We start from the raw sequence: 15,614 nt of genomic DNA on the forward strand, positions 1-15,614 counted from the left end.
CATCCAATATTGTATTCACCATAAGATGCTCCAGAAAATAAGATGCACTCAAAATCTGTGCCCATTGAAGTTACAAAGCTGGTCACACACCTACCAGATTATAAGATGCACTCTATTGCACTGCCCTGTGGCAGTATAATCAACGAGACACCCTCCCCAGTGACAGCTGTCCACGTGTAGCACAAGGTGAACACATCACCAGCCTCAGAGCTTCTTAAATCACTCTCCCTCTGTTCATACAGCAGCAATGTAGTAGATCAGTAGATCATGTGTGATGAGGTGAAGCATGGGTACTCCCACTTTTTCTTAGACATTTGGCCAGCATGTAGAATTAGGCAAAATATCCACTAGTATGGATTCTCTCGTGCTTCCTCTAGTGTAGGGCCTTTTTCCAGTAATTGCGTAAGCAAGCAATTGTCGGGCTGCACCGTTACCTATTTACATCAGATATAAACACCATGGCTCACCAGGCAATGTGCTGCTGTTTTACAGCAGCACTCTGGGTCCACAATGACTGCCACCAGCTTCCGCATCTCCGTGTCAGAGCGCAGCAGTTTGGTAAATCCTCGCAAAGATTTCTCTGGGGTCCCGTGGTCTGGGAGGCAAACTAGCCACGTACATGAGTGAAACAATGAATCGATGTATGTTGAACTTCTTTCGCACCATACGTAGACAACCGTGATAATTATCGGAGGTGCGGGGGAAAGACAACAAACTAAACACAAAAATTAGTTTTAAATCTATAATTCCATGCATAATCATGATCAGTTATGATTATTCCACGATGAAGATGTGGAGGGGAAAATGATAGATGAGTAAACACACCTGCAATGGCCGTTTCTGCTTCCAAGATCTCCTTGTCCAAAGTGCTTGTCTAAGACAACAGCAGTAGCCATTAGTGTTGAGCTGTGAACAGCCACTGTTAACCTGACCTCCAGTGTATACTGTCCTGTGATATAGGTGCTATAGGGTAAGGTAAAGAGTAAGGTATAGTGTTGACCTGTCATCTGTACTGCACTCCAGTCTGTACTGTGTACTAAATATTCATATTTAATTATCTCAAGTCTGTAGTACCCTGCAGTCTATTATGTTGCCAGTCAGAAAACCCATCATCTCTGTACTGTGCTCCAGTCTGTAATGTGTTCCCGGCTGTACTGTGTTCCAGTCCATTTGAATCTCTCGTCATCCCTGCCCCACAGTCCAACCCTGGTTTGTGAACTGAAACTTAAGTCAGCAAGAAGCTTCACTCACCCTGGACTTGATAATGAGCTTCAACAGAGCCCGGAGCTGAGCTCTCAGTGAGCTCTGACTCTTCCACATCTCATTTACAGCCCTGGGGCACACAGAGGGGCCTTAAAATTGGATAATTAGCATACAGCGTACAATTCACGTGCAATTAGCATACCATTTACAATTCTTACATTCAGTAATTGGCAGAAATTGGCAAATAATACAAGTTAGTATTTTATTTGTAATTAACATCCAAAATTAAATTCGTGTACAACATGTAAATAGCCTATACGTAGCATAAAATGTCCCAGTAGTATACAGTATACAATTCTATCTTCCGTTGAAGAGTGGGTGGGAAAGTACTGCCCTCTACTGTGTGGATCAGAGGTCACTTGATGTGATCTCAGAAGTCACTTGAAGTGATCTCAGAGGTTACTTGAAGTGATCTGCTTCTGTCAGCTGTTCTCTAGCACGAGGGGTTACACTGCTCTTCGAGAGTTCCAAATGCTTTCTTCATCTCATGACACAATGCAAATAGCACAATCAGGATAAAATTCGGGTAAAGTAACCAAATTGGGGTGTTATTTAATCTGGACATGAAGCACTGTGGAGTGGACATGGAGATGATGGCCCAGGAGAGGAAATAGGTGAGAAAGAAGAGTAGAAGGTTCACATTAATGGGGGAAATACCAGGAAGAAGACATTTAATTTGGGAAATGTTTTGCTCGGAGGACAAAATTACCGTTTCTTGATTGACATGCAAAAAACACCCTCAGCAGGAAATATACAGACACATATATAGAGATGCCTATATTGTTGACATTAAGAGAAAGGATACGGCCAAACACAGAGCCCTGAGGAATTCCCTTAGGAATGCGGGTCCCATCAGATGATGTGTTATTGACAATTTGAAATCAGATAAGTAGTTGCAAATCCACTTGATTTCATTATCTGAAAAAAAATTGGCATTTTAGCCTTTGCAATAGTATAGGATTAAGACGAATATTGGGAACCAATACCTAACAGGTATCGTGTTTCACACATTAGGGCCCATCTCACTTGCAGGCGCTGGGTGGGAGAGAGGAGTACAGGTGCAGGAGCTGGTTCATTCTCTCTTCTGCCTCCAGACAGTATGGAACCAGATACTGTGTGAACATTCGCTCTACCAAGAGCCTGGGAATAAATATCAAGATCAATATTTAATCATGGCCAAAGTTACATCATGCTCAAATAGGTTTCTCGACAAATATAGTAAAGACTGCTTTAAAGACGAGGAAACAAATATTTCAAAGTACTTCATAAGCAAGTGAATGTACGCAAGAATAAAAACACATTACTGTATGTGAAACGGTTAGATTTGTGAAAATCTATAGAACATGACAGTTAAACCATGCATAAATACTGCAGAGGGTGGACATGGGATATAGTGTAATTTAATCTATTAACCGTTGAAGCGCCTGTGGTTGCCCCATGATCAGAAGAGCAGTACGGATCGGTAAATATATTCCTTTGTTGCTGTTCACCTGTCCTCTAGACGGTTGCGGTAGTAGAAATGTAGCAGCACCGAAGGGATCCAGGAGACCGCGTCCGTGTCCTCGCGCTGGCACTGGTGGTAGTACAGGCTGGCGAGGCCACGTATAGCTTCATTACGAACACTCACCTGCACAACCACGTGGCAACACCACTATCATCACCAACAAAAACACCACCATCGGCACACCCATAATTATTGTCAAGACCGCCACCATCATAAATCATCATCAACGCACCACCAACAAAATCACCACCACCATAGCCAACACTTTCAACAGCAGCATTTCCATCTCAACCAGGGATTCATTTCAGCCAGGTCTATCTGGGTAGGTTGCCGTCGTGGTACGATGGTTAACACACGCGTTTGTCAGCCGTAGCAGAGCGAAGTATTCGGGGAAGTGCATCCCAGTGCAGCAGGGATGGCTCCAGCTTCAAGGCGGAGGACACGCAGCAGACCAGCTGAAAGTGCACCGCCTCCTCAGGGTCACGGGATCGGCCCTCCAGCGCGTCTGTCCTCATAAACATTGCACACACATATATACAAGTACATACACATGTATACAAAGACAAACATCGCCCATATGAGCTTTTAGTAGGCTGGCGGGGCAAATGCTGTTAGTGAACACCTACGAAGGATGGGACGGCACACGAGGAGGTGTGTGGCCAACACCACGCCTGGCCACCCTTTGTCCCTCCAGTGCTAATGTTTACACACCACACCAGGTTTTTATTTTAAGAATAGGTTGACTTAGGGAAGGTAAATTACTGGTTCAAATATTCGCCGTTGTTATTAGTCATGAGCACGACACTACTGTTCCTCGGGCAAAGACAAAAACAAAGATCCCTCGTATAGCCTTAACAGACTCTTGGGGCAAGTGCTGATAGCGAGCGCCTATGAATATGTGAGCTCCTCGGGCTCACATATACACACACGTATACATATATATATACACAAACATATTCACCCACTAGGGATATGCTCCCAATATTAGGATGTTTTGAAAATAAAGCCTAGATATAAGATTTCAGACAATCTGAAAAATAATAATTCTGAATCCATCTGGAAACCAGAAGTGATGTCTCTTCCTAATTTTTCTCGCCAAAAAATGGTGTTACATGACATCAGGTGACATCACTACTGTAAACACAAAGACATTTACCCCAGTACGTATCGTAAATATTCCATCTAAATAGCAGCAACTGACCGCACAGGTCCTTGGCAAGCCCTGGGTTGTTCTTAAGGCAGCGAGCAGCAAACTTCACACACCGCAGCCTCACGGGTGCACTCACATCCTTGAAGCTGTCCAGACACAAACACACGCAGAATTCTACAGTGATCACACTTTTACACCAGGGTTAAAATTATATGGGGGTCAAAATACGATTTCCTCACAATGATGGTGCTCTCACCGTCTCACGAAACAGCGCCAAAGCCTTGAGTTTTTTAAAGCCAGCTCCGATCCAGCAGCGCCAAACATTTTGGCTAGGAGGGAGACGGTAGCGAGACGCACAGAGGCATCTTCACTCTGTGGAAAAGGACAGATGGGAGACAAAGACACAAGACACAGAGACACAGCCAGCAAAGAAGATACAGACAGAACTGGAAACAAGAAATTTGCAGTCTCCTGAGATAAGAACACTTAGACAAGAACCTCTAAGACAAGGAACTCGTAGACATGGATGCTTAAATAAGAAGACCTTGAGACCGATAAACTCAATAGGAGAGTTTACGGGTCTATGTTAGTCTAACTGGCTTCATGTAGGTCTATGGATCTCTATGTAAGTGTACTCGTCTTCGTAGACCTATGGATTATTATGCAAATATGGGTCTATATGCATATCTCCGTCATAAAGAACCATAGATTCTCACGGAGTAGAGTTTCATATATCTCAATCATTGTAATGGCGAGGGAACAATAGAAAATGTAACAGCTGAAAGCCGGTGTGGTGTAGTATGGGCGGCGACCGTAAGCTTCCCCTCGAGCTGAGGCAGGGTGGAGAGCAGCAGTGAGGCGTCGATGGCGTAGAGTTCCAGGAGAAGCTCCCCCATATGCGTGGAGAGGTCACTCACCTCCTCCCTACCCAGGATAACCACCTGATTGAAGAGCTGAGAGACAGAGAGAAATATAGAGAAACGTAGAAATACAGAGTGAAATAGACATGGAACTTATTTTTGTGTTAAGTTTGTTGTCCCTCTCCCGCACCTCTGATCAGCACAGTTGGCTCCATACGGTGCAAAAGAAGTTAAACATACATACATACATAGTAGCATGATGGTGATAGTAGCAAAGAACACAGCAATGATGAGACGGCAATAGCAGACAAAGATAACAGACTGAATTACCATCTGTTGTAATGATTGTGATAGTAGTAAGAGAGACACGGAGGAGACAAATCGATGATGAGAGTGTCTAGTACTGAACTCATGTCTATAGTATCGTTCGTGACAAAGATACACCATATAGCCTAAACAGACTGTTGAAGCAAGTGCTGTTAGCGAAGGCTAGCATGCCACACGATGACGTTATAAATAGTAGCAGCAACAGAGACAAGAAAGCAAAACAATGACAATATAGTGTCTGTAACAATGACCATGCTAGTCGAACAGAGACGTGAAGGAGACAAGAGTTAAGATCAGGGTCTGTAGTTACGATAAAGTGTCTGGAGTTTCATCTGTCATGGCAGCAGTAACCCAGATGAGGAGGCAACAGAAGAACGACATTCAAATTCCTGTCATAATGATGACTACAGTAGCAAAGCGACAGTAGAGTGTCTGTCGGTAAATGTAGACATACGTTTGTGATGGATGGCTCTATGACCTCGGTTGTCTTCTTCAGAAGATCCTTGGCCAGGCTATAGGATCGCTCATCAAAATCCTAAACACAAAAGCCCCATCGCCACCATGGCGGTATTACAATGTGCTGTGCTGCAGATTAACTCATTTTTCACCATAGGAATGTGGAATATCTGCCATTGCCTCAGGGTGGAACAATGAAGGTGAGAAATGTGATCCTGATCATCGTCATTGATTAATGATCAGGATAATTATTGTTTATGATTATGATTAATGGTTATAATGTTGTTTATGTGAATTATAATTATGATAATCACGATGAGCATAATTATGATTATGACAATGATTGTGAAGAATATGACCATCATTATGAGTGTGATGCTGATGAGCCTGATGACCATGATTATGATTACGATGATCATAATAATGGTGATTATGATGATAACCATCATGATCATGAAAATTAGAATATTGTAATGATGACGATGTTGATGATGATATGCATGACCATAATAATATTGATAACACTGGTGATCCTGATGACCGTAACGATTCTGATGATAATGATGATTATGTTGTTACGCACTTCGTAGTGATTGTTTTGGTGTGCACTTTGTTTTAGTTACTATACACTATGAGTGTCTTTGTGGAGATCTGTAAGTACTGCTGTGAGTGGGACACCTCGCTTCTGATTAGGTTGTAAAGGATAGAGTCAAGGACTGCGGTGCTGGCGCCCTTGGCCTCCATTATGATGGTGCTCATGAGTGTCACACTGTGCCGGTGCACATTCTCCACGCTCTCCCGCCTGAAACACCGCAGCACCGGCAACACCGGAATCATCAGCAGCACTAGCAGCAGCACCAATGGCATCATCAACATCATCAGCAGCATTAGCAGCATTTTCATTGCTTTTAGCAAGACTTAGCCACCCTGCTAAATGATTTTAGTTGACATGTTTGTACAAAAAATATCACAATTAAGCAATGGGTGTACCAGCCTTTCCTCATACACAGGAGGTAAGAATTAGATTAGAATGCAAGTGAGATAAAAGAAAATTGCATAGTTAGCATTAACATTTGTTTAGTGTGCCAAATAGTGTGTATTAATACCCCCCACCAAGGTTTTATATGCCGTCCCCCCGACCCTTAAATAAGGTGAATCTACAGGTCTGTCTAAGCCGCACCTAACGACAGAGAATAGAGTCCTGAAGAGATGAGTGAACACCTCGTTGCTGTCTTCCAGCTGCAGGCAGAGCACGTATGACTCTACGAGGGTGACGCTCTGCACACACACACATGTACAGATACTCGCTCACTCACCATAGTTGCTTAGTTACTCACCTGCTCACTCACTCACACGCTAGCCTCACTCGTCTCTCATGGGCTCACCAATCACTCATACAATCACCTCATTCTCTCACTCACCTTTCGTTAATTCACTTGCTAATGCCCTCATTCACTCATCTTTTCTCTCATTCACCCAATTACTAATACTCTGCCCACTTGCTCATCCTCTCACTCACCCACTCCCTTGCCCTCTTAATCGTTTACCTTCTAACTTGCTAACTTCACTCATTCACTCTACCACTCTTCTGAGATCCCCTCTGAAATCCCTTCAAGCGACCTGTGGTCCACACAGTAGAGGGCAGCACTTTCTTACCCACTCTGCCACATGAGAGTAATGTGCGGCACATACTTGGTCAAACCAGTATGTTTATTCTCGTTGCTGAAATTTATCCAAATTGATTGCTTTTTATTGCTGAACGGGCTGGTACACTTGAAAACCCGTTTAAATGGCAAGTAAGTTTGTGTAAGTTTATGAGTCTCTATGTGATTCTATGGGTCTCTATACAAGGCTGTGGGTCTCTATTAGAGTCTATGGGTCTCTATATAAGATAATGGTGACTGGGCTGAGCGTATCAACTCACTACAATTAAGAACCCAGTTTAATCCCAGACAGTTGAATCTCAGATTTGAACCCAGCATCTCAGCAGTGTTGGCTCAGCACTCTGAACTCTGAGTCACCTGACCACCTCCTCTCGTTTTTTTTCCCTACTCATCATCACCTCCAGCAGGTAGTAGCACTGTCTGTACTCATATCCAGTTGGGTCAGCCAGGCCTTGTAGCTGCTCTGTGAAGAACATGAAGATTTCCTAGGAGTAAACAGACAGGGGTGGGGAGGAAAGAAGATGGGGAGAGGAATTAAGGATATGGATACATTTGGTCCTTAAATGCTCCAGAATCTCAAAGCACCATATATTACATATCGTGTCAACCATCAATGCCTAGCTGTAGTTTTTGTTTTTGCCGAGAGAACTGCCATTAACAGCTGTCTCTGTGTAGCACAAGGTCTATGCAGCACTGGCAATCAACAAAGATTCGTTCATGAAGCCATCTATATATACAGACATAGACGACAATTTCAACCGAGAAGATGGGTACAAACTCAGCAATCACTCGAAGGACGTTATCAACCATTTCAAGTCATAACTGGCTGTAATGTTTCCATTTTAGACCTGGCAGCCCTTTAATTGGTGGAAGCCCACCACCAGTACCATCATTACCCACTACTACCATCACCACTAGCAGCAACCTCCACTGTCAACAGTGCGATTGTGTAAAGCGAGGTGCAATGATTACCTGGCAGCCCTTTAATTGGTGGAAACCCACCACCAGCACTGCCGTTACCCACTACTACCATCACTTACATTAACATTAGCTGCTCCTCCCATGCTGCTGACACTTGGGATACGCCCATTTTAAACCTTTATAAACAGTTTGCCTTGAGAGGCTAACCCCCCTTTTCCTGATGACGACCGCTTGTGTTACGATCAAAACGTCGTGGTTTTATTTTATAGATTTTTTTTATTCACTTTATTTGTATGATTATTTTTCTCTCTACGTGACTTTACCGAAAGAACCAAAGAATAAGTCTACATTATAGACTGCCAGTATGCTCACTCAGGTTAAGAACCAGGCTACCCATATGAGACTAGGCTCTAAGGAAAGCTGTCTCGGGTGTGGATCAATCAACTTTAAGGACAGTGCACATTATCAGAGTTATGTTATTTTTTTTGTATTATGACTGCAGGTATTGCGGTCTATGCAAACATGACTCCTTGTAAAAAGGTGTCAGTTTTGTTGCCAGATAGAAGGGTAAAGAACCAATTATCATATTTTTTACTGGCAAATGAGGTTCCCATAGTAAACCAGGCTACAGTCTACATTATAGAGTGCCAGTACACTCACTCAGTTTAATAACCATTTCTACAGTCTACATTATAGACTGCCAATACGCTCACCAAGCTTAAAAACCAGGCTACAGTCTACATTATAGACTGCCAGTACGCTGACCGAGGTTAAGAACCAGGCTACAGTCTACATTATAGACTGCCAGTACGCTCACCGAGGTTAAGAACCAGGCTACAGTCTACATTATAGACTGCCAGTACACTCACCCAGCTTAATAACCATTGCTATAGTCTACATTATAGACTGCCAGTACACTTACCAAACCTAATAACCAGGCTACAGTCTACATTATAGACTGCCAGTACACTCAGATTAAGAACCAGGCTACAGTCTACATTAGTGGTTTTTGTTTTTTTTATAATTTACATTTTATTTGTATTATTTATATTTTTATTAACTTTATTTTTATTATTCTTTTTATATCTACGTGACTTTACCGAAAGAACAAAAGAATATTAATTCCTGCAGTCACGAAAGTATTAAGTCGAAATCCACAGCATCAACCAGAGTCGTCAGCAGCTTGAATTGTAAACCTCTGCAACAAGTAGCAAACGCGCTATCTCATGGCCATGTAACAAACAGGTTGCCTCATGGGAGGGCGACCAGAGCGCAAAACTGAGGGGTGCCAATAATGTACAAAGCGAAGCGCATTGATAGTTTGCATACAAGGCATTGCTAAATGTAGATATTTGTAATTACAGACACAGAGAAAAACACTGAGAGTAACAGGTAGACACACAACCAGAGCCATTAACAGACACAGAGGAAGATACATTTAGACACACTGAAACATAGACCCAGAGAGGGACAAAAATACATGAAGAAAGTTTGTTGAGGTAAAGAGAGTTTCATTGAGTCGTATTGTGTTCACTTATTCTCAGCGAGTCTAAGTGAGTGTCGGTGAGTTATATTTCCTCACCCTGCAGTAAGTGTGAGGAGGAGGAATGAGTTATTGGTGAATCTCTGTAGTCTGACCCACCCTGGTCTGAGTGGGTGAAGAGGCGTATGGGTGGAGGGGGAGTTTCACCCTAATATGAGCATGCGATGAATAAGGGTTTAAGATAAATATGGTTGGTGGGGAGCGAGTATGTGTGCGGAGTCTGCTGATGAGCGGTGTTTGACAGTGCGTCCGTCTCAGTGAGAGTTAAGTCAAGTAGTAATGCTGTGAGATTGTCGGTGAGTATGTGGCACCCCAAATTGATGTGAGCATGTCACACTGAGGAAGATGCCTATGATAAGCATGGGTGGTGTAGAGTATGTTGGTGAGCGATGAGTCTCAGTGCGTGTCAGTGAGTCTCAGTAAGTCTTGATGTGTGTGAGTGTGAGGATGTGAAATGTGGGTGGTTACGTGTCTCACCTTGATGTGAGCGTGCGCTGATGATGGCGAGTATGAGGAGTATGGGTGATGTGGAGCGAGGATGCGGAGCATGCTGGCGAGGCAGCAGGCCGTGAGGCGGCGCACTGCGCTCTCGGCGTGGCGCAGGAATGGCGCTGTGGCCAGGAGCCGTGCAAGCGGTGCCAGCCACTTCCTCTCTCCCGACGAGTTCTGCTCCAGGTCCATCAGTCTGCGTGCCAGCAGCTACACAAACATAACATCCACAAGCTACACAACATCCACCAGCCAAGCGTGCTCGGCAGCTACACAACCACAATATCTCAAGATAAACTATAAATTACTTTTATTTGACCTAATAAGCCCCAATGAGCTTTACAACTCTTTTTCAGAAGTGACCTCGCCACAACTGATAGTTCAACTTAGTGGCTTATCATGTGTAAATTTATATCGGACAAATACTATAAAAGCATGTTTCTAAATGTTGGGAGAAACATTTTTCCAGCTCTCAAACACAACATCCACCAGATTGACAAAAACATTTATCAACTACACAACCATAACGTCCATCAGCTAGACAACCACAACATCCACGAGATACACAACCACAATATCCACCAGTTCCACAACCACAACATACATCAGCTAGACAACCACAATACCCACCAGCTTCACAACCACACCAACATCCAACCACCACTTGCTACATCATAACCACCAGCCATCGCCAGCAGCTACACAACAATAAGAACCATAACATCATTAGCATTTAGATAGCAACAACACAACAACCACACCATCCGTATCAGTCATCATGCCAACATCTACACAACCGCAAAAACACAACCAAAACAACCGCACACAAAATGATATCCACGAGCCAGAACAGCAGCAGGTTGACAACAGTAACAACAATAATAACATGGGGAGTAGAGGACGTAGGATGAGATGAGATGGCAGAGATAGAACACGGGGATATGAGCTATGTGTGGTTGTTAATATGTGTGGAGAAGTAAATGATTTTGGGAGGTGAGAGATGTGGGTAGGTGAGGGATTTGGTAGAGAGGAGGTCCCTGACACAAGGGATGTGGGGAGATGCAGCAGTCGTCGAGAATGGGATGTGATGAGGACATCGATGAAGATCTTGACAGCAGATACCTTGAGTCTTTTGTTGAGTTCTATACTCGAGAGATGCTCAGATATCTCCTTCAGCCCCTCCGGGTACACAATGGTGTCATCGGCATCACTGAAATCCGAGCTGAGGTCAGGCATGGCTGCTGATCCTGTGGGGGAGCGGTGGCACAGTGGTTAGCGCACGACACCACCAACACGGCGATACTTTTGCCATACACTGCGAGTGCTTCAACCCCGGCGTGGGGGTCGTGGACGGTCAGAATCGGAGTCTTTATTCATCCTGGAGAAATCCGATGATCTGAGAAGCTCTTTTGCACGTATGTCCAAGTCGTGGGCGGTGTTCGGTCATACTTCACCACGCTGTTAGGTTATTTCGGTAAAGTCACGTAAGAAAATAAATACAATAATAATAAAAATACCTAAATTAAATCACGACGTTTCGGAAGCAACACAAGCCTCCGTCATCAGGTGTAAAATTACTGGAGCAGTCTACACCTGATGACGGAGGCTTGTGTTGCTTCCGAAACGTCGTGATTTAATTTAGTTATCTTCATTTATTATTATTTTATTTAACTATTATTTTACCTACGTGACTTTACCGAAAAAACCTAAGAGTATGAATCCTTGCAGTCAGGAAAGCTTCAAATCTAGAATTTCACCACGCTCTAAAGTGCGGGTTGGTGGATGTGGGGGACTGTGGCGTTAAGTTCACACATTTAGAAAATCAATGCGAGATAAATTTTAATTGTGAGTTTTAAACCCAGGTTCCGATAAAAATGTATGTGTTTACGATATGTTTAAGTTACAATATCTGAGGGTGAGTTTAGTTAAATGTTAAGGGGGGTGATTTGTACGCGAATGAAATGCAACGCGGACACGGAGGCCATCCACTGAGGAGATGGAGCGATGAAATCTGCTCGTCTGCACGTGTGAAGGTGGATTATTATCATTATCATCATTATCATTATTATCATCATTATTATCATCATCATTATTATCATATCATCATTATTACATCGCAGTGGATGATGATGGTGACGTTACAGATAAAGAGAGCAACTGCTGGTGGAAAGACCCTCCCTCTTACGAGTCCAGGGGGGGGGTACATTGGTCTACTCTTCCACACCTGCCATTAGCACGGTTGTCTACGTACAGTGCGCGAAAGGAGCTTCAAGAAGAAACTTGGAACAATGTTTCAGCTGCCGCGCCCGGAGATCAACACGACGACACTCTGGATTGCAAAACTTGCGAATTTTAGTGTCAATTAGGTACTCGACACGCTTATGAAGTGAGTGAAATGAATCATAAACGCGACGATGTTACTGTAATACATTAATAGCAGCTGCCGTGCGCCACAAGTGTAATTAGTGCTACAGAAACACTCCCGGATGAGACGCTACTCGTGTTACCTAAAAATAACCCCCCACCCCTACCGCGTGATTTTAACAAATCCAAAGCAAGTTGTGAATGCTATAAACGGCGCTTGTGTTTATACATGTAATGAGTGGTAATAATTAAAACACATTAACGAACAGCCAATGCACCTGAGGCGAGTGGAAGCTTTAACACTGGTGACGTCACCTCCAGGTGACTCCTCCCCCCCACCAACGGTCGCTTTCCCGCCAAAAGTTAACGTGACGTCATCGCACTCACTCACGTGCTGGCAGAGGTCGCAAACGGGTTTTGATTCCTTACCCGTACCCGGCCGCACCAGGGTCGCAAACGGGTACCCGTACCCTACCCGATACCCGGCTACCCGTACCCGGCCGGATGCGGGTACGGGTACCCGATTGCGACCTCTGGGATGAAGCCATGTTGCAGGCGCGGGTGGGTTGATTCTAGGAACTTGAATTGTGAGAAGAGACAAGACGTTGGGAAATAAGTGACAAACGGTTACTCACCAGTGACTCACGGCCTACCCGTACCCGCCGTACCCGGCCGCACCAGGGGCGCAAACGGGTACCCGTACCCATACCCGGCCGGGTACGGGTAGCCGGATATCGAGTAGGGTACGGGTATCGGGTACCCGATTGCGACCTCTGGTGCTGGGGCCACGGGCTACAAAACGTCCAGCAACAAGCAGCACCATAAGCAGGGTTTGATCAGAATTAACTAAGACATTCCTCGAATAGAGCAGGTTTATTTGATGCTTGGAGGAGGGGGGGAACTAACCTATTTTTAAATCCTTTATAAGTTCGCTTGCTTACGACCGTGCAAATCTTTCGGTCGTTTTTTAACCCACTTCCCGTGATCCAATCGAGCTGACATTTTCCACACAGACTCGTTGTGCGTGACAATGTTCGTGAAAAAAAATTCAAAAATGTTACACTTTTTAGGACTAAAATATTATATTTAATTACCAATTGCTTAATGGTGCAATGCAATCATCTGACCCATGTGGCAGCCATCTCAAGCCAGAGGACGAGAGGACTCTAGCCGCCACGCATATAAAGGATTTATAGTGAAAAACTTAGTTTTTACGGGTTATACTTGTTATTTTACTAGGTAAGACTCACTGAGCTATACTATTTTTCAGAAGCTACCTGGCCACAAATGACAGCTCAACTAAGTGGCTTATCATCATTGTGTGTAGATTTGTTGGAGTAGCCAAATGCTCTAAAGGCAAGATGTTGATTCTAAATGTGGAGGGAGGAAAAAGGAGGAAGCTGGAGAAAAATCCACGCAACCACGGGGAGAGAGAGACGCGCAAACTCCAAATATAAAAGTTCGAATTTTTATTTATTGTTTTATATTATTTTATTTCCCTTCTACGTGACTTTACCGAAAGAACCAAGAATATAAGTTCAAGTTCATTTATTAGGTATAGCCCTGTGAGCCATTCGGCTCTTGAATCGGGTGCAACCGCAACAAACAAACATGAACAAGAAAACATCTTAAAGTGACTTTGTGCAAACAGAAAATCCAAGAAAAGACAGCAAAATATTGCAGAAAAAGCACCGTACACCAACACTGTGCTAAAATCCCAGTGGGATGCAAGTCAGCAGGCGTCAGGGTCGGTGTTCGACCCATGCCCTCCTGTGTACCAGGCGAGGTCGTTGACATCTTCAAGACACCGCGGTGGTGATGGGCAGGGAATTCCAGCAAGGCCCTCGCCATGGAGTCAACATTGGGGGGACCAGATCTTCCTGGGGGTCCCAACCCAGAAAAAAATCTAAATTTGAAAACTGCCATTTCCTACCTAAAATATGAAAAAATTCACCAACACATGGGATGGACTTTGATACAATAATGTCTCAGTGCATTGTATTACATTGCTGTTTTTACTTTTTTGTACCATTTCTTGCTTCATTGTATGTAATGTTTGAGATTAGGGATGAAAAACGTATAACCACAATCATATAAACAGAAATCTATGCATTGATTTATATGAAGACAAGTCCAGATATTGTGGCCAAGGTTTAGCAAATTGTTGTTTTTATTTACACAGCATAGCAATTATTTTTATAGCAATACTAGCAGAAGTACCCGGCGTTGCCCTAGTGAAAAATATATTTCTTAATAACCTTACATATATACACAGATGGGCTGCTACCCCTGCCCCCCCCGCCCCCCAGCCACGATCTCCTCGGCCGCTGTGCAGTAATATGTACGGCCTATAGTGTGGTGGGGTGTCGAGGCCTAGTACCGTGCAGAGCCTCCGGCCTCGCCTAGATTGCCCACTCGGCTGAGGCTGGGTACTGGGGCCGTTACCCCCCCCCGCTACAATAATACTGTGTAATCGCTATAATTTTATTATCTACCGACCCTATAATAGTAATTGCACACATTGGGGTGGGGGGGGGGGAGTGAAGAGGACGTGAAACTTTGATGAATTTACCTCAGAGTCGCGTGTTAATGCGTGCGCATATTTTTAACGGGAATTAAAAATGGCGTCCACCCCGCAGCAAATGCGTCGCTACCCGTTGCCAGGGGCAACCGCCGTGGAAAACCAAACGGACCAATCGTGTCTCGCAAATCCCTCACATTTCGTCCAATGAAACTGCGTATGGTCCGGCGACACACAGACAGACAGACACACACACAGACAGATAGACAGACAGATTTGCGATTTTATATATATATATAGATTGGGGGGGGGACATTTTGAGCATATTTGAATATTGGAGAGGATGTGTCCCCCCCAAAATATATTATATTTACGGCCTTCAGTTTCATTTAGTTTCAACAAACAAAAACATGAACAAGAAACATCTTAAAGTGACTACGTGCAAACAGAAAAATCCAGGATAAAACAGAAACGTCTTCCAGAAAACGCACCGTATATCAGTGCCAGGGAATAAGCAGAAAGAAAGAGTCCGTATCTGGTGGAGCAAGTCCT

The 15,614-nt window shown here is 43.9% G+C and overlaps 1 protein-coding gene across 1 annotated transcript in view; it reads right to left on the reverse strand.

The window, feature by feature from the left end:
• LOC144943271 (sister chromatid cohesion protein PDS5 homolog B-like) overlaps positions 1–11,413 on the reverse strand; it is a 28,521-nt gene extending 17,108 nt beyond the window's left edge. Inside the window, exons 1-15 of the mRNA XM_078870611.1 lie at positions 11,300–11,413; positions 10,166–10,387; positions 7,623–7,709; positions 6,741–6,838; positions 6,239–6,362; positions 5,559–5,639; positions 4,730–4,870; positions 4,174–4,289; positions 3,969–4,063; positions 3,124–3,272; positions 2,754–2,890; positions 2,290–2,403; positions 1,252–1,333; positions 826–874; positions 468–607 (exon numbers count right to left, since the gene is read on the reverse strand). Of these exons, the coding sequence (XP_078726737.1) occupies positions 468–607; positions 826–874; positions 1,252–1,333; positions 2,290–2,403; positions 2,754–2,890; positions 3,124–3,272; positions 3,969–4,063; positions 4,174–4,289; positions 4,730–4,870; positions 5,559–5,639; positions 6,239–6,362; positions 6,741–6,838; positions 7,623–7,709; positions 10,166–10,387; positions 11,300–11,413 (1,749 nt within the window). The remainder of the gene's footprint in view (positions 1–467; positions 608–825; positions 875–1,251; positions 1,334–2,289; positions 2,404–2,753; positions 2,891–3,123; positions 3,273–3,968; positions 4,064–4,173; positions 4,290–4,729; positions 4,871–5,558; positions 5,640–6,238; positions 6,363–6,740; positions 6,839–7,622; positions 7,710–10,165; positions 10,388–11,299) is intronic.
• Positions 11,414–15,614: the final 4,201 nt, after the last annotated feature.

This window comes from Lampetra fluviatilis, chromosome 30, assembly GCF_964198595.1.
Source record: "Lampetra fluviatilis chromosome 30, kcLamFluv1.1, whole genome shotgun sequence".
Classification (NCBI taxonomy): Eukaryota; Metazoa; Chordata; class Hyperoartia; order Petromyzontiformes; family Petromyzontidae; genus Lampetra; species Lampetra fluviatilis.